Genomic DNA, 22925 nt, shown 5'->3' on the forward strand with positions numbered 1-22925 from the left:
AAATTTTAAAACCTGCATCTGAAAAAACTGTTGCATCATGATGTTTCCAATATCGGCACTGGTTTAGTAAAAAACAAAAAAGCTGGTACTTTGCTGACATTTCCTGGGTCTGAGGAGGATAAATCCTTGTTAACATGTTGAAAACCAGTACAGTGTGAATAAATCTGCTGGGTTTAGTTTAGTTTTGTGTTTAGTTTCAGTGTTAATGTGAGTTTTTCTGGGTTTTATGAGGAAAGCAATAATTTATAGACTCTTAAACAGCTTGGATGAAAGAATGCATGTCAATAGATATGATTCATAAAACCACTGTGTAATAAAGATCCCATATTGTGCAAAGTTATTTTGGTTTTGTACACCATGAATTATTAATACAGGTGGAAAACCAAGGTGAGTTTACCTACAAATGTTTTAAGTTTTGTCTGTGAAAACTTTTTATTCCAGTTAAGAAACTGGTCTTTCCATGCCTACTTTCAGGCCTCTGCTCTAACAGTGTTTCAGTCCAGCTCTGTTCAACTGTGCATAGAACAACTGAAAGGGTTCCATCTGACCTCTTCTCTTTTACTTTCTTTTAATTGATTATTATCTGTGTTTTATTGATTATGTTTTAATTGTAATTGTGTGTTTTTAACCTGCCTCTTTTCCATTTTTGTAAAGCACTGTGAAATTGCCCTGTGTATGAATTGTGCTGTACAAGATAAATTTGCCTTGCCTTAGTTTTACTTTCAGTTTCTTTTCACTGTAATCAACCTGACAGGAAGTATATTCAGAGAGCATAAAGATGGGAAATGCAGCCAGACAATGTTAGACTGTGAAAAAATATCAACAATAGGCAGGTGAAAATTAACTGCTGTCCATGTGTTTGTGCTGACTCACTTTATGCAACAAATTAAATTAGTTAAAGCTTTAAAAAGTTTCAAAAATGGTAAAAGGTTGTGCAGAACTCAACTACTACTGAACCCATAAAGACCCAAACATCCATCACCGACCTAAACCATCCACTGATCTGAACCGTTTAATACCTGTTGATCCTATCAATACATGTCAATAATTGGTGTAAAATACAGTTCTTCATCTTTTCATGGTCATCAGATATGACCCATTTGGACGTTTCTGCACCTTCATAACATTCATATCATAAACAAAGTGATTTATTGTTAACCTTCTCAGACCCAGCTGTGGGTTTTCTGTCCACATTTATGGACAAGAGTTGCACAACTTTATACAAAAAAAAAAAAAAGAAAGAAAGAAAACTGTCCACCACAAAAGACGTTCCAGAAAAAATTTAAAAACTGCATCTGAAAAAACTGTTGCATCAGGATGTTTCTAATATCGGCACTGATTTAATAAAAAACAAAAAAAGCTGGTACTTTGCTGACATTTCCTGGGTCTGAGGAGGTTAAAATAGTCAAGTCACTTTGCAGGAATTAGACGTAGCCTAAAGAACAGTGCTTTTGTTTTATCCTGTTTCAAACATTGTTCATATTGTAATGATGTAACTTGAGAGCTTTCATCTGGTTGCCAACAGATTTCAACTGACATGAAAAGCATAATTTGTGAAGCATCAGGCGGAGAATAAAAAGGAACCTCTATGCAAATTTGTACCTAAAGTTCAGTTATGTAGAAAATGATTTGCATGTGGAAAGTCCCTGTGATGGTAAATCAGAGAAATGCAAACGAGTGAAGCAACAAGCTTCCTTTTTTTTTTTTTTTGCAAAGTAACAAACCTGTATAGGACTAATAATATGTCAAGGACATAATAACCTGGACAAACAGCAGCCATTTCACCACAAACATTCTGAACCACTTTAATAAATGATGATGAAATAAATAAAATAAATGAAATATGTAAATGATGGTACTTTTTCTTTTCAGTTTTCCTCTCAAGAAACTACCTTGTGTTTTAGTGGATCACCTATTATGACAGCAAAATATATAAAATATATTTACCTGTTATCATTAGGAATATTGTGATTACCTTGTATTTAATCTACTTCTGTTCTTAAATGTAACTTTAAGGTATCTTAAAGGAATGCTTTCCTTTCAACACCTCCACTGTAACTCAGAGTTCAAAATCCTACTTCCAGCTCCACGACATTCATTCAAAGTAAGTTTAGTCACATGTTATTTTGCAGATTAGTTCATATAAAACAAACTTAATAATGGTGCATTATAATAGATTTTGCCACTTATAAATAAAGTCTCTAATGAAGGTTTTTCGGTTTTCATGGCCACCATAGGGGATGGTGACGGATGTTCATTTTATTAGATTTCAGACTTTTAAAACAGATTTTTTAATAGTATGCACACAGCACTTTGAAATGTTAATTGTTTCTGTAAATTTGATTTGATTTGATTTTGATTTGATTTGATAAAGCACTTTGTGACTCTGTGAAAAGTGCTCTATGAATAAAATTTACTTACTTACTTATTGTAGCACTTTTTTTATATCACTCAACACTTTGAAATATTGAGATTGAATATCTGACAGCTGTATTTATTTATTTTTATACTATATTCAAGACTCATGCAATCAAATTTTGTTCAAGTGCAATGTTATTTTGCATCTATCTATCTATCTATCTATCTATCTATCTATCTATCTATCTATCTATCTATCTATCTATCTATCTATCTATCTATCTATCTATCTATCTATCTATCTATCTATCTATCTATCTATCTATCTATCTATCTATCTATCTATCTATCTATCTATCTATCTATCTATCTATCTATCCTCAGTATATCTCCAAGTTTAAATAAAGGTTATGATGATGATATTTACTCTCATTCTCTTTTCTTCAGATACAATGAGAAAATGCAGGGAGTACGTGTACAGCCGTCAAAAGACACACAAAAACTACCCTGAACTACATTTGTTCTAAAGGTTAAAGTCACCATTTAGTGTGACCTCTGACCCCATGACAAGAAGCAGCACAAACACTCAGAAACATCTGACGTGTTGAATGAAACCTGGTACAAAAAACATCTGAAAATTAATGCAATAAATCTCTTATTGTCTGAACAAAAGGGTTAAAGACACGTTAAGGTCAAAAAGTCACACTAAATAACTGTAATTATAATTGTAATTCGATCAATAGTACATGATAGAATGAAATGTAGTTACCCAGGTCTCGGTTTGTAGCATGAGAAGATAAAGAATAAAATCTAAAAAAAAAAAAAAAAAGAATATATAAACAGTAAGTAGGATAGAATATAAAACTACCGTAAAAGATATGCAAGAAATGAAAAAAAGATTAAAAAAAACAAAAACAAAACATCATTTCTAATATGTCAAAAATTTCACTGTAATACTACAACTACTACTACTACTAATAATAATAATAATAATAAAACTCCATAGACTATCAACATTTACATAAGAAGTACAATAGTAAGTAGTGTATTTATATATTAACGTGTAAAGTGTACAATCTTTTTCACTTTTTTTCCAACTTTATTGAAAATATACAGTGTATGTATACAAAACATAGAAATTTTGAACAAACATCAGGATGTCAAAAGGAAAAAGCATCTAAACAGATAAATTAAAATAATGCAAAAACTCAGAGATACAAAGAAGAACAGACAAATAATAATAATAATAATAATAATAATAATAATAATAATAATAATAATAATAATAATAATAATAATAATAATAATAATAATAATAACGTAAAATAGACAGATCTAAGAAAAATAAAGAAATAAATACATCAGAGAGTTAGTTCAGTCCATTTTAAAGAATTCTTTATAAATTCCCAGCGTCTTGGTGCTTTTTTTAAAAGATAAATTCCATTGATTTAATATATTTTTCACTTTTTTTTTTTTTTTTTTACTTTATTTAAATATCAATATACAACATTGTCAAACATTTAACATATAACACAATACACACAATACATAAGAATCCAGATACAAAGATAAAATACAATCATACAATCAGTTAAAAAAAAAATTGTCGAGTTATTTAAACATAAATTCGGCCCTCCGTTCCTTGTGATTTGTGTATTTGTGCATTTACAGTGCAAGAAATGAACAAGTCATTTGGTTTCTGTGATTTCCCAGCAGAATGTGTGACGGTATTAAACTGAACTGTGTCAGTGAAGGAGCAGATCTGAAAACAGCTGTCAATCAAACAGGATTCAGCCTTTGGACTGATCCTCCAATCAGCACGTGGAAGCTCAGCATCCAGCCCGGCCGAGCTCCGCCCACAGCTCCATTCACCCCCAGAGACGCTGAGCGTCTGGGGGCGGGACAACACGGTGTCATTCATCCAATGATGGACCAGTTTAGAGTCAGTTTGCAGCAGTTCCACTCAGTCCCATTGAAGTGCATGGACGCTGAGCGTCTACGACAAATGCACTGAGCAGAGATGGAATGAACAAACACAGACACGGGAACGGAGGAGAAGTGAACAACATCCAGTCTGATGATTTATGATAAAGCTGATTCTGAATGAACTCGTCTGTGAGATGAACGTGTTCCAACACATTTGGAGTCAATGAAATGAAAACAACTGAACAGATTTGAGCATTTAATTGGAGTCATTTTAGGGGAAGCTGAGCTTCCACTGCAGTCTGACAGAAATGGCCACTGTTAAAAATATATTTTAAAAAATGCTCGAGGTATAAATAGAAATTATACAAATTACAGGAGGTCCTCGGGTTTCGAACGAGTTCTGTTCCTACGCTGGTGACGTAACCCGAATTTCCGCGTAAGTCAGAATTAACCCTTTAATACCCCCTAAATACCTAATACTAGGTGGCTGGAGAAGAAGGAGGGGAGGCTGTGAGAGCTGCCGCTGGGGAATCCGGATTATCTGGAGGGTTAGCAGGTGCAGGATCTTCTGTAGACGTTGAAGGTATGGGTTCTACTGGCCTCTCCACCTTGGTGAAGTACTTGGAGATGTTCGTCTGGAAGGAAATCTTCCTCTTTTCCTCCCAGATCTCACGGTAGCACCGTACACTGTCCATCACTGCCCTTGAAGCTTTCGAAAATCGTTCCATATTGGGATCTTCTGCGGACGAGACTCAGGTGTCATAAAGTCGAAACAGCGTAGGTCGAGTACCGCGTAACCGGAGGACCTCCTGTAAATAAGATTATACAGTTGACATAATTTTTAGATTTTATTTGCTTTAGAATTTATGATGTTCTTTAAATTGTCAAAATAATTGGAGTCAGGGCTTTTAGAACAATAATGTTTGGACGCTGGTGTGCAAATTTGGGCCAATGAATGTGAAATTTGGCAAAAATAACTAAAAGGTTGATGATATGTCTTTTTTCTGGATTTATTTTATCAATTTGTGAATGGCCAAATAAAATAAGTTGAAAGTTCAATTTCCATGAAGGGTATATATTTTTCTTTTTTTTTTCAACTTTATTGAAAACATTTGAATATACAATACATACATGTTGAACAAACAAGATGACAAAAAGGAAAAAGCATTTGAACAAATAAGTTTAAGAAATTAATGCATAGCTTTAAAGACACAAAACATAATATACAAATAATAGTATAAAAAAGTAAATAAATAAATAAAAATTCCAAATCTAACAAAAATAAATAAATAAATGCAACAGAGAGTTCAGTCAGTATTAAAGAACTGTTTATAAGCAGCTAGGGTTTGAGAGGGTTTTGTTTTGTTTTTTTTGTTTTTTTTTACTATAGATAAATTCTAAAGACTTAATATAATTTTCAAATTCCAATATATCTTTGTCACTTTCTTGTTAATGGCTCGTGGCTGATGACGTCAGTAATGGGCGGGGTGCGCTCGCGGCAGCAGCAGCAGCAGGTGAGCGCGCGGCATCGCCTCCTCTTCCTCAGACGCGGAACCGGAGCGGAGCCATGGGGAAGCTGCAGGAATTTGACATCACTTTTACCAACAACAAGGTGGTTTACGGCCCGGGGGAGTCCATCAGCGGCACCGTGAGGATCCGAACCGGCACCTCTCTGCAGTACAAAGGTAAGCCGCTCGTGCGTGGACGCTCCCACGCGGGGGCACGGGCTTTGGTTTGGGCGAAAAGCGCACGGACGCGCTCCATGGAAATAAACTTTTGGTCCGTGCTGGTGGTGGTGGGGGGGCAGAGGCGGCTGCAGCCCCTGCCCCTGCCCCTGCCCCTGCCCCTGCCCCTACCCCTGCCCCTGCCCTGGCGCCTCTCTGCGGATGGATCGGCTGCTTCTGCGTGGCCGTGGCCGTGGGGGGATGCGCGGCTGGGAGCGGACGGACGGAGCGCTTCCACCCGGGTCTCTCCAGCCGCTGCGTGGAGCGCGTCCGTGGCGTGTTGATCGTGTGTGTGCTGCTCGGATGTCAGGCCGTGTGTGTGGAAGCCACATCCTGCCTGTGTGTGCTCCACTGTGGGTTTGACTGAGTCCGAAAATGCGTGAATCACTGGAACAGAAATGCGCAACAACAGGTGTTGGACACTTTGAACTGCGTTTACGGCCAGAAAGTCCGTAAAAAAAAAGGGTGTTTTAGAGGCAGTGGGAGCATAATGGGAGGTAAAGTAGGTTAGCAAGGTGGAGAAGAGCTGTGGAGTTTCCATGGAAGTGCACAAAGAACCCTTTGTATGGAAGTGATCCTTGTGGGATTCTTCTGAGATAATAGAGGGCTGCTATCAACTTTAACCAGGCACTTTTCTGGCACACAGGAATGTTAATGGAGGAGGACTGTTTACAAGGAGCACTACTGTGGAAGGAAGTGAGGGTTAGGTGGATGTCCACACTTCAAGTTTGTCTTTTATGGCAGTAATGAGCATGAATCCTCCAGTTCAGAGGAAGAGGAAACCAAAGCCTCTGTCACACTTCTGCACTTGGATCAATAAGAAAATGAATTTACCATAAATGATCCAGTAAAGAACAGGGGGAACGCTCCAGTATGTTAGATCTTCAGTTCATCTTCTGTTAACCCTCCAGTATCTGCTGAGCAGGTTATGCACACTTCATCATACAAAAGGTCATATGATTTTTCACAATTTGTATGAAGTTCATTTATTTTGTTCAGACCCAGCCTCTAAAATCAGCACATTGTAAAGCAGGGGTTCCCAAAGTGGGGTACACGTTCCCCCAGGGGTACGCAGAAGACGCCCAGGGGGTTCTGGAAAGTTCTTTTGGAAAAATACATTGAATAAGTCATCATGTACTGAATGCAAAATTAATAATGAGTTTATTGCTGAAACATAGAACACAATAAATACATTCATGTAATAGTTTTGTTGTCAGTCATCTTGTTGAAGCTTTGGAAACATTTGAAGAACATTTTTATTTTATATGATTCAAAATGAGTTAATTTGAGTGGATGAGTAATTATTTTTTGTTTATGAAATGTTCATTTATTAATTAATGACCAATTTATTTATTTTTTAAGAGGGCACTTATCAGTTTACATTTTGCACACAAGAAATTTACTTCACATATATATATATAGTGGTGCAGTGGATAGCACTGGTGCCTCACAGACAGAAGGTCCTGGGTTCGATTCCAACACCAGTCCATGGGGGTGGGGCCTTTCTGTGTGGAGTTTGTATGTTCTCCTCGTGTCTGCGTGGGTTCTCTCTGGTACTCTGGCTCCTCCCACCATCCAAACACATGCACTGATAGGTTAATGGGTAAATCTAAATTGCCCATATGTGTGACAGTGACTGTTTGTCTCTATATGTTCCGTCCTGAGATGACCTGGTCACATGTCCAGGGTGAACCCCACTTTTGCTCCTGTGTAGCTGGGATAGGCTCCAAGTGACCCCTGTGACCCTAGTGAGGATAAAGCGGGTTCAGAAAATGAATGAATATATATTAAGTATACTTCAGGAGGTACTCCACTGTAAAAAGTTTGAGAACCACTGTTGTCAGCAGTAGAAAGTTGCTCCACTAGCACCCATCCCTGAAGTGAGAAAAAACTGCACTTTAGTCACTTTTCCATTGACCCTCAAATTGTACGAATATAACTTGTGCATATAAATTTACCTAATGGAAAAACGACAGTTTTGCCAAAACTCTTGTTTTTCAATTAAAGGTTTTTGTGCTGGCAAGAAGTGATTTTTCGGTTGTAGTGAAATTGGTATGTTGCGCAAAACTGCAATGGAAAGACCTTTTGGTGCAACTAGAGTCATGTGAAAAAGAAAACAGATGTTGATGGATGTTACGACAAGCGAAGAAGAAGATTTTTAAAAGAAACGTGGTGTGGCATGTGTGGACACACCAGGAAACCGAATAATTTTTGAATTTCATATGAGATAGAGGGGTAACGAGCATTCTAGCTTCAAAACAACAGATATTTATGTTCGTCGCCATGTTTATGGAATAACTTCTCATAATATCTTGTGATAATAAATATACAAATCATCGCATTTGTGATTTAATGGAAAAACCTACATTATGCACTTGTGTTTTTTTGACATTTAATAAATATTGTTAAAGTTTTGCGCTTATATCCAAAGGAAAAAGTTTTTTGTGTTTTTGCATCAAAACTTTAGTTTGTTTACATTAACAACATGGCATTTAAAGGGTTAAAATATGTGACAGTTAAGGAGCATTTGGTATTTTTGTTTATGACTCAAGTGGATGAAATACAAAATAAATGTAAAAAAAAGTTAAAAACAAACTGAATGAAAAAAGTTTGGACATAACTCTGTGGTTTTGGTGGTTAGGAGGGGCCTGTGGGTGGGATAGCAGAGGGTTAAATAATAACAGAGCAGCACAAATCATTGAACCACAATTGCATTGTCAGGCCTTGGAATTATGTCATCTGAAAACACTGCAGCTGAAAGGTTTATGTGGTGACATTTTGGATTCACTCACTGTCACTGACCAGAGACATGTCCTCAAAATACAATATTTGAACCAAATAATGTGCATTAAATCCCATCAAGTAGTTAAGACAACACACGTTTCCCTAAAGTGACAACTATCAAAGCCTTATTCAAGTCAAGTTTATTAATGACTACTGACCAAAGTGATGTATGGAGACATTACATACACACAGATATAAAATATGGACATGAATAACAGAAAAATAAATGAAATAGTAAAAGCTCAAACCATATGGATTCAACTCAAACCCAATCGGCCACTGCAGAATAAACAACTACAACAAGTACCAACCAGAAAGTCCAAGAAGTCTAAAGGAAATAATGTAGCGGAGCACCATAAACTGGAACAAACATCTGTGAACAGTTTTTACCAGAAGAAGAAATCAGCTGAAACTGTAACCTTCCAGGTTTGTACTTTAGACTGTGAAAAATAGTAAGAATATGCTCAACTCAGCTCCAAAACAGGAACTTACATCAGACCAAGAACGTGCATAAAATGTTATTCAGCTGCCAAGACGTCAACATGTGACTGAACTTCACTGTTTCATTTTCATGATACTTTAGACTCTTGAGTTTAGACGAATCGCTTCATTAACCTTTAATTAACTCAAGTAAAATACAGAATCTACCAGTATCTACAGAAAACATGATTTCTTATGGAATCTAATATTATTTTCCTGTATAAAGTAGGATTCTACCACTGTAACATGGCAGTATCTGCAGAGAGAACTGATAATCAATGTCAATAAGACGTGTTACTAACTATCAGTATTGACATAAGTTGGTACAGATCATCCCCTGTTCTTTATACGAGGCTTCTCAACTGCAATCCAATCCAATCCATACAATGAAAAAAAGTATCATCTTAGATTTAGAATTTGGACTGCTCTCTGATCTCATAAATTTAACCTCCTAAGCCCAGCTATAGGTTTTCTGTCCACATTTTTGGACAAGAGTTTCACAGTTTTATACAAAAAACAGAAAAACAAAAACTGCAAAAGACATTCCATAAAATAAAAAAAAAATGCATCTGAAAAAACTGTTGCATCATGATGTTTCCAATATAGGCAATTATTTAATTAAAAAAATGCCTAAACTTCTCTCAGGAGGGTCTTGGGAGGTTAAATATCTTCTTAATAAAACTATATTTAAAAAAAAATCAAAATGCATTTCAACTTTAGCCTAATTTTGAGCAAAAAAAAAGATCTATATCCTTTTTTTCATAATTCATGCATGAAAGGGTTAAACTGAAGAATTCAACTTTCTAAATTAAAATAATAGTTCAAAACAGACAAACAAACCCAGATGAAAACATAACCTCCTTGGCGGAGGTAATAAATCTAGACTCTTGTGTCTCTTTTTGGGCCTTTATTAGGAGCTTTGGCCTCAGTTGGCGCTACTTTCGGTTTCCAAAATGTCCTATTGGCTGTGATTAATCCCCTCGAGTGCATGTATTGACTCTGATTTGGAGAAATGTCAGAAGGTGATATTTTATTACCATTCACAAAAACAGTGTAGTTGGAGATAGATGCTGGAGGATTAAATGCCTGTTTATTCATAATAGAAACGTCAGTGACTGTTTTGTTCTGATGTTTGGGTGCAGCGGCTCCACCTGTGCGTGACATAGTGAGATTAATTTTCTATAATGTGGCGTTTGACCTGAGACAGATGGCGTTACAGCAGAGGTGGGAGCGCCCGGCCGTCCAGCTCTGTTACACTGTAAGGTCACACTGCAGCGGTGCGTCAGCGCTGACACCGGACTCATTCCCAAATTAAACCAGAACTGTCCTCTGAGGATACACAACCGCTTCGCCGGGTCACCAAAAAAATCTCTCGGAGACGCTGAAGAGATTTGGAGGTGATTTAGAGGCTGTGGATTAAAACGTGCGTCTGTGGCGCTCATGGTCGGACCGCTTTCATTTGTCTGTCATTTGTTGGATTCACACCTGCAGCAAAGTGTGAGTCCACGACGAGCTTTCAGTTCTCAGCTTCACGACAAACGACACCATTTAGAAACAATGTTAGAAGTGACCGAGTTCTAGTCTGAAGCAAATGGTTGTGGATATTTAATGTGTTATGGTTGTTCAAGTTCATCTGAAGGTCATCGCTCATCCAAATCTAAAGATTCAAATGTTCTGGCCACTGGTTTTTAGCTCATCGGACGACCAGTAGCTTCTTCTCCAACAAAACTAGTGGTCGGATTCATTTAAATGTCATCAAAGTTTGTTCACAGTTTTGAATTTGGAATTTCTGAAATATAATTTACTTCTATTATTCCATATTTTGATGGTTTATAACATGGAAATGGTTACGGATATCAGTATAGTTCCTATTGAGCACTGATGGGAAGTCATACTTGGGGATTTTCATTTGGGTCCATGACCTTTGACCTTGGGTGACCTTGAAGGGTCAAACTCAAGGTCACCAAAGCCTAGATTTCAACAATCTTTTCTGAAACTACTGGTCAGATTCATTTCGAATTTTATATGTAGCTTCCTTAAGGCAATGTCTACAAAGTTTGTTAACAGTTTTGAGAAATTTTGGATTCTGAAATATTAAAATTTTGTCTTTACAAATAATGGTCCATATTTTGATGGTTTATAACATTTAAGTGGTTACAAATATCAATATAGTTACTGTTGAGCACTGATAGAAGTCATATATGGATTCTCATCTGGGTCCATGACCTTTGACCTTGGGTGACCTTGAAGGGTCAAACTCAAGGTCACCAAAGCCTAGATTTTTAACAGTCTTCTCCAAAACTATGAGTCATATTCATTTCAATTTGTTTATGTGGCTTCCTTATGGCAATGTCTACAAAGCATGTTCACAGTTTTGAGACATTTTGACTTTTGAATTTTTGAAATATTAAAATTTTGCCTTTCCTTCTAATGGTCCATATTTTGATGGTTTATAACATTTAAGTGGTTACAAATATCAATATAGTTACTGTTGAGCACTGATAGAAGTCATATATGGATTCTCATCTGGGTCCATGACCTTTGACCTTGGGTGACCTTGAAGGGTCAAACTCAAGGTCACCAAAGCCTAGATTTTTAACAGTCTTCTCCAAAACTATGAGTCATATTCATTTCAATTTGTTTATGTGGCTTCCTTATGGCAATGTCTACAAAGCATGTTCACAGTTTTGAGACATTTTGACTTTTGAATTTTTGAAATATTAAAATTTTGCCTTTCCTTCTAATGGTCCATATTTTGATGGTTTATAACATGTGAATTGTTACAGATATCAGTATAGTTACTACTGAGCACTGATAGAAGTCATATATGGATTCTCATTTGGGTCCATGACCTTTGACCTTGGGTGACCTTCAAGGATCAAACTGAAGGTCACCAAATTTTTTATGTAGCTTTCGTGGGACGAAGTTTGTTCAGTTTTGGGAAATTTTTGATGATTTTTTTAAATATAAAAAAAATTGCCCTCTAATGGTCCATGTTTGGATGGTTTCTAACATGTAAATAGTTCCAGATACAATCTAGTTCCTATTGGTCACTGATAGAAGTCGTATACGGACTTTGGTTGAATGAGTTCAGTTCTCCTCCAGTGAAAGTCCCGCCCACTTCTATTGTTAGATTGATGTGCATCCAGACCACAGGACTGGAACATAGAACAGAACCGGACAACCTCACAAATTCAGCTGGTATTGATTGTTGATAGAACATGACGCTGACATACAGGGCCATTGGTCCTATTTATTTTATTATTTTTATTTTTATTTTGTTGCCCAGCTGTAAAAGGTTTAGACTGATGGGATCAGAGGGGGACATGCTGTGATCGATCGCTCAAACCACTTACGGAGGTGGTCCGGGACACATTTGACCACATGTCTTTCAGAGTCTGAAGGCTAATGTGTCCTGACGTGTCCCCACAAGGACGTAACAGGAAAATATGTCATTGGTGAAGGATGTGGCCCTTGAAAAATGGAGAGGGGCACTGATGTATGATCTGAGTTTAATCCACTGTCAACGAGGCGTCGAGCCAACAGCCACTGAGTTAGACCACAGGTTGGATTAAAGGATAAGTGGACCTATTACACTGTAAGCCCAGACTTTGTATTTACTAAAATGCTTTAGTTACAATGTACTTAAATGATTTCAGTTTTATTCCATCACTATAAAATTTTCAGTATATTCTACTCATTTGTAGACATAGTGAAAGTTTGAAACGGTTTCAGTTGAATGGATTAAAATCCCTCAGTTTTAGTCCTGACCACACCTTTTTATCTGTGCATTGCATTGTGGGTATTGTTGCTGTTGTTGTAAATGTGTTGTTTTTCTGTGCAGGGGTTCAGTGGGTTGTGCTGTTAGTGTTAACTTGGACTGAATGTGTGTGTCAGTGTTTATTGGCCTTTTTGGGTTTGTTTGTGTATTTTTGTACAGCTGCACCAGGAGTCAGAGCCAGAGGAACAACTATGGGTTTACTGTTCACATAGGACTGTTTTTGGTCAAGGTGAATCTTTATGCCTTGCTAAATTAAAGCACTTCCTGTGTGGGTAAATTACATTGAGCTAATTTTCTACCTAACTTCCATCCACGCTACAATATATGAAGTTGAAAAATTTTATAAAGCAATTAATATTGCGAAAGATTTTAACTTAAATCAACTTGGAATTGAGTCCAATGAACTGATGATATTAAGTCTAACTAGAAGCACTCGGAGAGCGCAGACCTCCGCCAAGGCTGATCAGTGGCCCCCCCCATGGGCCACCCCACCTCCGATCACCACCAAAATTTAATCATTTCTTCCTTATCCCATTTCCAACAAACCCTGAAAATTTCATCCAAATCTGTCCATAACTTTTTGAGTTATGTTGCACACTAACAGACAGACAAACAAACAAACAGACAAACAAACCCTGGCAAAAACATAACCTCCTTGGTGGAGGTAATGATTATACTAAACAGTTGACATCGCAACAAATTTAAGTTAAATTAATTTGACATTTAGTGTGTTGGACTTAAAACAGCAATTCCATTCAAATCAAGCAATAATAATAATAATAATAATAATAATAATAACTTAAAATATTAATATCTAAGAAAAAAATACATGAGAGATTAAATTCAGTCCATTTTAAAGAATTTTTTTTAAAAATTGTCAGAGTGCTTGTGCTTTTCTTCTTAAAGATAAATTTGCGTTGATCCAGCTGATGCCATCATGTCTTTGCGTGTGCTGATGACAGCATATCAACTGTCTCTGTATATGTGCCAAGCTTGAAGTAAATTGAAACAAAATTGATGTTTTTATAGACGTGAAATTTTGCCCATTATAAGAAAATAGGAGAAGAAAAAATATTTGAAAAATTCCTAGAAAATTGAAACTTTGACCTACTTTTCCCAAAATGAAGTGACCTCTATTCGGCATCACTGGCAATCTATAAACCAAATTTAGTATGAATTTACCCAATAGTTTTGCTGCTACAGACATGTGGAATTTTGCCCATTATGAGCAAATGAGGGTGACACGGTGGTGCAGTGGTTAGCACTCGTGCCTCACAGACAGAAGGTCCTGGGTTCGAGTCCAACACCAGTTGACGGGGGTGGGACCTTTCTGTGTGGAGTTTGCATGCTCTCCCCATGTCTGTGTGGGTTCTCTCCGGGTACTCCGGCTTCTTCCCACCATCCAAACACATGCACTGATAGGTTAATTGGTTCATCTAAATTGTCCATAGGTGTGAATGTGACAGTGATTGTTTGTCTCTATGTGTTCAGTCTGTGATGAACTGGTGACTTGTCCAGGGTGTACCCCGCCTTCGCCCCTATGTAGCTGGGATAGGCTCCAAGAGACCCCCGTGACCCTAGTGAGGATAAAGCGGGTTCAGAAAATGAATGAATGAATGAACAAATGAGAAAAAAAAAGATTTTAGAAATTCATAAAAAAATTTTTAACTTTGACCTACTTTTCCCAAAATGTAATGAGATCTATTTTGGGTCACTGGCAATCTATAAACCAAATTTGGTATGAATTCAACCAGCAGTTTTGCTGCTAGTGTTAACAAACAAACAAACAAAGAAGCAAACAAACAACTGGGGCTGTAAGAAAATATCGGTTCTGCAATATATCGCAATATTTCCTTTCATAATACTGTATCGATATTAAAAATTACTGTATCGATATTTTTAGGTTTTTATTCAAATGCAGATATGGCAGAGGTGCTATGCTATTTATCCAGCCAATCCAGAGCCTAATGCTATCCAGCGGCTGATCCTGGAGGTCAAATGAAGGCACTAAATGGTCCCATTTCACTTCCTCCAGTCATCAGAATCCTTCCAGCCTGTTGTCTGACTCCTGGGTGAACGTCGTCCGTCTGAACAGGCTCAGGCTCCATCTCAGGCTTTCACCGAGCGCGTTAATGTACTTTAAATGTCGAGGCTGCATTATGTGTGCACTGACTTCATCCCTCTTAACCTCAGCGGCTGATGATCCATCAGAGGGTTTGAATCACGCTGAAGCAGGGAAATATGTGCCTGTGCCTCCTTTGTTCGAATGAGAGAACTTCCTGTTTTTGTGTAGAGAGGAGTCACTTTGTTCCAGTGAACGTCTGAATGATCACAACAGGTTTGTTATTTTATTTAGTCACATACGCTATGTTGACAGAAGTATGTGGACACGTTGAATCCAGGTGTTTCTTTTCTAACAGGGGTCTGGGATACAAAACAATAATGACCAGTGTTATAATATAGTTTTATATTGGGATAAATATCATTAAATACCATTAAACCTTAAGGAAATATTGATGTTTATATCACAAATCAGCCTGAACAGGACATTTTACAGCTTTAGACATGAGTCTAAAGTTATACAGTTATAGTTATATAGTTAAATAGTTAGACATATAGTTTAGAAACATTAATATTTTCATAAAGCACTTTGGAGCAAAAATTTTTTTTTTTTTTTTGTAGAGTTTTAGAGGTAAAACATTTAAAATCATAGTCATCAATTAAAACAAACAAACAAAAAAAAAAAATATCAGTGTCGAGAGATATTAAGTAAATCCACCTCTGAGGCATTTTGGAAGCAAAAATAACAATTTAAAACTGAAAAGCACTCCGAGAGCGCAGACCTCCACTTAGGCAGATTAGCCCCCTCCCCCAATCACCACCAAAATTTAGTCATTTGTTCCTTGTGCCAGTATCAACATTTCCTGAAAATTTCATTCAAATCCGTCCATAACTTTTTGAGTTATCTTGCACACAAACCAACAAACAAACAAACAAACAAACAAACAGACAAAGAAACATGCAAACAAATAGACAAACCCTGATGAAAACATAACCTCCGTCATTCCTTGGCGGGGGTAAAAAAAAAAAAAAAAAAAACTAACCAGTGCAATGATATTTATCCCCATATAAAAGTATATTCTAACATGTGTCATTATTGTTTTGTATCCCAGACCCCTGTTAGAAAAGAAACACCTGAATTCAACGTGTCCGCATACTTTTGTCCGTATAGCGTAGATTGTGTCGGAGTTTCATGCTATTCAAGGTTATTATCGTTAATGAAAACGAAATGATGAAAACTAGAATTGTAAAAACATTTTCTTGAACTGAAATAAATAAAAACTATAATTAAAAGAAAAAACTATTATTAACTGAAACTGTATCAAGTGTTTACAAAACTAACTAAACGGATAAAAATTATGGATAAAATTCCCTTCGTTTTTGTCTTTGTCAATGTCGGATTGATACAAAAGCAATTTATTTCACTCGAGCAATTTTAGTTGATGACACTATGTGATATTTAAGGGTCCGTCACTTGTGTTCACTTGTGGTTTCCAGTCGTCTTCTGGTCCCCACTCTACCTGGAAACATGGAGACTAAAGTTGGGAGAAAGCAGCAGAGTCCTGTCTGGGATTTATTTGAATACGACGACAGAGAAGAAGAGAAAAGAGACGACTGAACTAAAATTAATACTAAAACTAAGCATTTAGAAAAAAATGAAAACTAATAAAAACTATCAAACCTGCTCTAAAAACTAATTAAAACGAACTGAATTAGAGAAAAAAAGTCCAAACTAAATAAAATTAAACTAGAATGAAAAATCCAAAACTATTAGAACCTTGGTTGGATGATATGATCATACCTCCCAAACATCTGGACTCTGCTTTGAGATTTATGACTGCTGAAATTCATGGACCACGTTATTGAATTTTCTGGGATAAATTTAGCTGCGACGTTCACCGGTATCTTTGATCTGTGAAAACTCTTAATGGAACATGACGACGCTTCTCTTCAGATCTGCTTCGTCACTCAGATTGTTTTTACCGGACCTCCTGAATTCACTGGCTTTTGTTTCCTGTTGTGAGTGTGTTACACGCAACTGTAGCTAGCGGCACCATACGACACTTTTTGCTCCGTCACTTGTGTTCACTTGTGGTTTCCAGTCGTCTTCTGGTCCCCACTCTACCTGGAAACATGGAGACTAAAGTTGGGAGAAAGCAGCAGAGTCCTGTCTGGGATTTATTTGAATACGACGACAGAGAAGAAGAGAAAAGAGACGACTAAACTACATTTAATACTAAAACTAAACTAAAACTAAACATTTACAAAAAAACGAAAACCAATAAACACTAGCAAACCTGCTCTAAAAACGAATTAAAACGAACTGAATTAGAGAAAAAAAGTCCAAACTAAATAACACTAAACTAGAATGAAAAATCCCAAACTCTTCTAACCTTGGGGCTGTTATTTGGCTGCTCTTGGATGTCGGGCCCAGACCACATATGTGATATGGAGGCGAGCTGTAACGCTGGTCTGTCGTCTACACCACATCAGATATCTGTTACATGGACTGGCACCACATGAGCTGCATGGATTCAGCCGCATGTCCAGTCTGATATTTACATTGCAGCCTATGTCGGCTGTGTACAGTTACCAAGAAGTGGTCTGATGAAATAAATACACAGAGATATTAATAACAGATGGAGTCTTTCTGAGAGGCTTGGTAGTGCAGAGGCCAAATTCTGAAGCTCACTTTATTATTGATGATGGAGACCATTAGACAGCAGCGCTATTGATCAGTTTCCTTTCAGAGACGGTCGTTAACGCACAGTCACAAATGCATGAATAAAAGCACACGAGGAACCCACAGATACACGTTATTTACATGATGTAACACTGAACACGAAGGGCAGCCCGAGGGTTCACGTCACAACAAGGAAACAGCTGACGCAAAGTGTTTTTTTCTTTACTTTGGAACGGATTGATTTGTCACATGACACGCTCTGCAGAGATTGTGCAGATTATGTCATTGAATAACTCGTCCAAATTTTACTACACAGTTGTCATTAGGGCTGTTCTGCAATATATTGTGATATTTCATTTCACAATACTGTATCGATATTTAAAAGTACTGTATCGATATTTTTAGGTATTTATTCAAATGCAGATATTGTGGAGGTTCATTTTTGTTTTTGTTTTCTTGTTCATATTTTATTCCTTATTATTTAACACTGTTTTATTCAATAATGTTGGTTCCTTTGTTTGGATTGAACTCAAATCCTGTTCTGATGTTAGTTGTGAACTAATAGAATCTGAACATTTGAACAGGATCTGAAACTGGAATGTCTGTAAAACAGAATTTCAGTTTGAACACAGTTTGAACATTTTGTGATAGAACATTAGATCCTGTTGGGATCAAATAAAAATGTGTTTAGTATTTGTGCAGATTTCTGCTGGAATTCAATTCTTCAAGGAAATAATAATTTTTCAAAAAGAAACAAACCAAAAAATTTCTTTTTTAACAATATCATGATATATCATGAAATATCGTGTCATGTGATTTGTATCGTAAAGCCAGATTCTTGCCGATACACAGCCCTAGTTACATTGATAGTGTTCAACTTAACTGTATTTGTTGGCATTTATTCATGAGGATGAAATGACCTAATAATGTTAATTATGACAGTTAGTGGATGTGGGCGTGGCTTATTTTGACAGTGTCAGTGGAAATGGGCGGAGTTTTCATTAAGCTCTGCTTTCATCACTCAGTCTTCTCCGTCTCCACCCACTTGTCTGTGTTAAACCAACCTGCCACAGACGGCCATGTCACAGATCTCAAGGCTCTTTAGGTTTAAAAACTGACGTCTCAAAGAGTTTGAATTCATTTACTGTTTGTCGTGTTAACATGAGATTGTGTAACGTGTTGTTTTGTTGTGTTAAGGAAACTATGACAGATGAGCTGACAACTTACGGTGATCAACAGTTACCTTCGATCTGTGATCTGATGGTCAAACGTCTGAAGTCTAGTAGGGATGTAACGATTACCAGTATAATGACAAACTGCGGTAAAATATCCAACGGTTGGCATTACCATTTAAGTTCTAATTATCATGATAACTGTGTTTGATTACAGCACTTTTCCAGAGAAAAAACTTACACTGTAAAAAAAAAAAAAAAAGAACTGTAAAAAAAAGTGGTAATATTCTGGCAGCTGGGGTGCCAAAAAAAATACTGTAAAATAACAGAAAATAACCATCTCATAAAAATACGGTAATTTTCCATAATTAAAATACAGTTTTTTTGCCCTAACTTTACATGAGATTTTGCATATTTTTTACTTTTTAATGTTTAATAAAGAATATTTACATCTATTAAAACGATCGAATTCCCTATAAATAAATAAATATAAATATATAAATATATATATATATATATATATATATATATATATATATATATATATATATATATAAATATAAATAATTTTCAGTGAGACTCAGTTGTCCAATCCAGCACAATTTCAATAATACCATGATAATAATGATAACCATTATATGAAATTTTCATATCGTTACATCCCTACTCGGCATAAATGTAATTTTTGATTTTTAAAAAAAATCACAATCTTTTTTCTTTGTTTTCCGGAACACAGTGCACAGGTGTTCAGTTGTTACAGACAAGTTGTATGAATAAATGCATGTCAACATCTCAGCACATTTAGACAAAGAAGAGTAATACTAAAGAGAAATAAAAACAAAGTAGATTATTAACAGAATCCAAAAACAGTCCCCAGTCACTGCCAGTGAGCTTTTGAATATCAGTATTAGCCTGTCAAAACAATGATGCATGGAGCTCAATAGAACTGTAGACATTCAGTGACTCTGACACACAGATGCTTCAGAAGTGGCTTTTCTGAACTGTGAGTGTGGAGCTGTTTTACAATATTCTAACAACATGTATTTAGTCAGCATCATTTGGACAATAGAGGAATCCGTAAAGTTGTTGACATCATGACAGTTCATCAAATAATGTTGTAAATGGAGTTGCAACATTTATCTTTTGGCTCTAGTTTGGAAACCACTGCTGCAGAGTTTTATAAGAGCATCAAACAGTTTTTGCCAGACAGACAAATTTGTCCTCAGTGTGTGTAATAAAGGAAGCGGCAGTACCACAGATGAATGTACTGTATAGTTTGGAAATGCGGACTGTTTATCTCATCAGTTATCAACAAAATATACGATTCAGAATGACGCAACAGTGCAGAGTTTCTGGTCAGATAATGACAGTTATAAAGCCATCGCAGCCTCACCCTTGACGTTGGCACTTCCTGTACTGTGACTGTTTCACACTTCACTGTGAGGATGCTGAAGCGGTTTGTAGTGCACTTCTACTTCCTCTTCTGGTGCAGAAGCAACAGAAAAAGCCATTAGATCAGTGTTTTTCAACCTTGGGGTCTGGACCTCACGTGGGGTCACCTGGAATTCAAATGGAGTCGCCTGAAATTTCTAGTAACTGATAAAATGAAAAATAAAAACTTACTAGTAAAAAAAAATATGGTGAGTTGAGGGATCACAGTATATAAAAGACATGATAAACTGTGGTTGTGAAACTGCAGCACTGTGGTTCTGTTTATCTGTCAAATGTTCATTGTGGTCCGTTTCAGATGCTGCAGCTCTTTCATAATTACCTTCACCAGGAGGTATTGTGATCACTTTGCTTTGTGTGTTTTGTTTGTTTTTTAGCAAGATAACTCAAAAAGTTATGGACGGATTTGGACGAAAATTTCAGGAAATGTTGATACTGGCACAAGGAACAAATGATTAACCCTTTCATGCACAGTGGTCACTACAGTGGACAGCTATTCTACAGCTGTTCTCTTGCATATTCATGGATTTTGTTGTTCTTTTCATTGTTTTTTTTTTTTTTTTTACACATATCTTTATTAAAGTTTTAAGACACTACATAACTTTTCTGACATGAATTGGTAACATTATGTAGATCTCTCCTGATCATAAACCCCCAGAATTACAACCCCTCCCCAGAGTTTTCACACAGTTTATCAGTAAATACATGTTTCTGTGTCAAAAATTAAATGTGTGGTGTCCAGCTGAGTGGACATTTTTGCAACTTCATGAAAAAGAGGTTAATAAGATTTTTTTTTTTTTTTTCATTATTATTACCTCCGCCAAGGAGGTTATGTTTTTGCCAGGGTTTGTTTGTTTGTTTGTTTGTTTGTTTGTTTGTCTGTCTGTCTGTTTGTCTGTCCGTTAGTGTGCAACATAACTCAAAAATTTATGGACAGATTTGGATGAAATTTTCAGGGTTTGTTGGAAATGGGATAAGGAAGAAATGATTAAATTTTGGTGGTGATCGGGGGGGCGACTGATCTGCCTTGGCAGAGGTCTGCGCTCTCCGAGTGCTTTTCTTGTTCATAGTTTCAGTTCTTGTTTGTTCAGTATTAATTGTCCTCCTTGTAAATCACAGCTGGACTGACTGGACAGATCCTGACCAAGGAGAATCCAATTCTCCCTTTGTGCAGTAATCTACACCTGGATTTACTGCCTCTGTCCACAATAATAGACATTATATAGACTAAATGTCCTCTGAAATTAACGTTTATTTGCAACATAGTATAGCAAACTATTACATGATCGAAAACAAATTAATTTTAGCAAAAAAAAAAAAAAAGTCTCTGTTTTGAATGTCTGGGGTGGCCAGAAATTTGTGATGTTAAAATGGGGTCAGGAGTAAAAAAAAGGTTGGAAACCAGTGCATTAGATGTATGTAGGTCTTCAAGGAGCTCCCCAATGGGAACCTAGAATGGTTTGGTTTATGGTATTTATTATATGCAATGGCAGATTTAAGTGTAAAATAAGTGATCACTTAACGCACAGGTGTCAAACCTGCGGCCCGTGGGACAAAACCGGCCCTCCAAAGGTTCCAATCTGGCCCGTGGCATGATTTTATGGAGTGCAAAAATGACACTGAACATCTGAACAGTCTGTGGTGTTGAACTGGTTTGAGCCCAATGTGATCTAAAGTCCAATAATAGTCTAATAACCCTGACAATAAAATATGAACAACCTGAAAATGAAGTACAATTTGAACAATATTCTGTCTGTTACTAAATGTTTTGTGGATTTGTAGATCCGATGTGTAAGTTGTGTTCAAAAGTTGACCCATAATATTGTAGACATTCTTATTTTAGTTACACATTCCAAACTTCAAAATTTCAACAATATTATGTTTGTGTAGCATTGTGTGTAATGCACATGTACAAGTGAAAAGGTGAGGCATAATATTGTTAAAATTTAGCTTATTTTTGTTAAGAAATTACTTTTTTTTTCTGGTTATTCACATCTTTTTGGTGAAAAGACAGTTTGTAAATGTAAATATTTTCATAATTTAATTTTTTTATTGCACTAAAATGAAGAGAAAAACTTGGAATTGTCATTATTTATAGGTTTTTATGCTATTATTTTAATGGTTCGGCCCACTTGAGATTGAATTAGGCTGAATGTGGAACCTGAACTAAAATAAGTTTGACACCCCTGCCTTAACGTCTCAGACAAAACAGAGCAAAACATGTAAAAAAAAAAAAAGTCCATTTACTCATGGAATGAATCTCAGTACTGTGACGTGGACTCGTAGACTGTGAAAAAAAGCGTTGGTTTACAGGTTTAGAAGTCCACTTTCCCCCACCAGCAGTAATTACAACTGAAGAAGTCTGTTGGATGAGAGACAAAACATTTTCAACGAGCCACATTAGTCCAGTCGAACCTAAAAAAAAAAACTACCCAGAACAACGAGAACGTCCACAGACGACAAAAGGCTGCATCCGCCCTCAGAACCATGGAAACCTGCCGTGTTCC

The 22925-nt window shown here is 36.5% G+C and overlaps 1 protein-coding gene across 1 annotated transcript in view; it reads left to right on the plus strand.

Moving 5' to 3' along the window:
• Positions 1-5837: 5837 nt before the first annotated feature.
• arrdc1b (arrestin domain containing 1b) overlaps positions 5838-22925 on the plus strand; it is a 99915-nt gene continuing 82827 nt past the window's right edge. Inside the window, exon 1 of the mRNA XM_030150718.1 lies at positions 5838-5969. Coding sequence (XP_030006578.1) covers positions 5852-5969 — 118 coding nt within the window. The 5' untranslated portion in view covers positions 5838-5851. The remainder of the gene's footprint in view (positions 5970-22925) is intronic.

This window comes from Sphaeramia orbicularis, chromosome 12, assembly GCF_902148855.1.
Source record: "Sphaeramia orbicularis chromosome 12, fSphaOr1.1, whole genome shotgun sequence".
NCBI lineage: Eukaryota > Metazoa > Chordata > Actinopteri > Kurtiformes > Apogonidae > Sphaeramia > Sphaeramia orbicularis.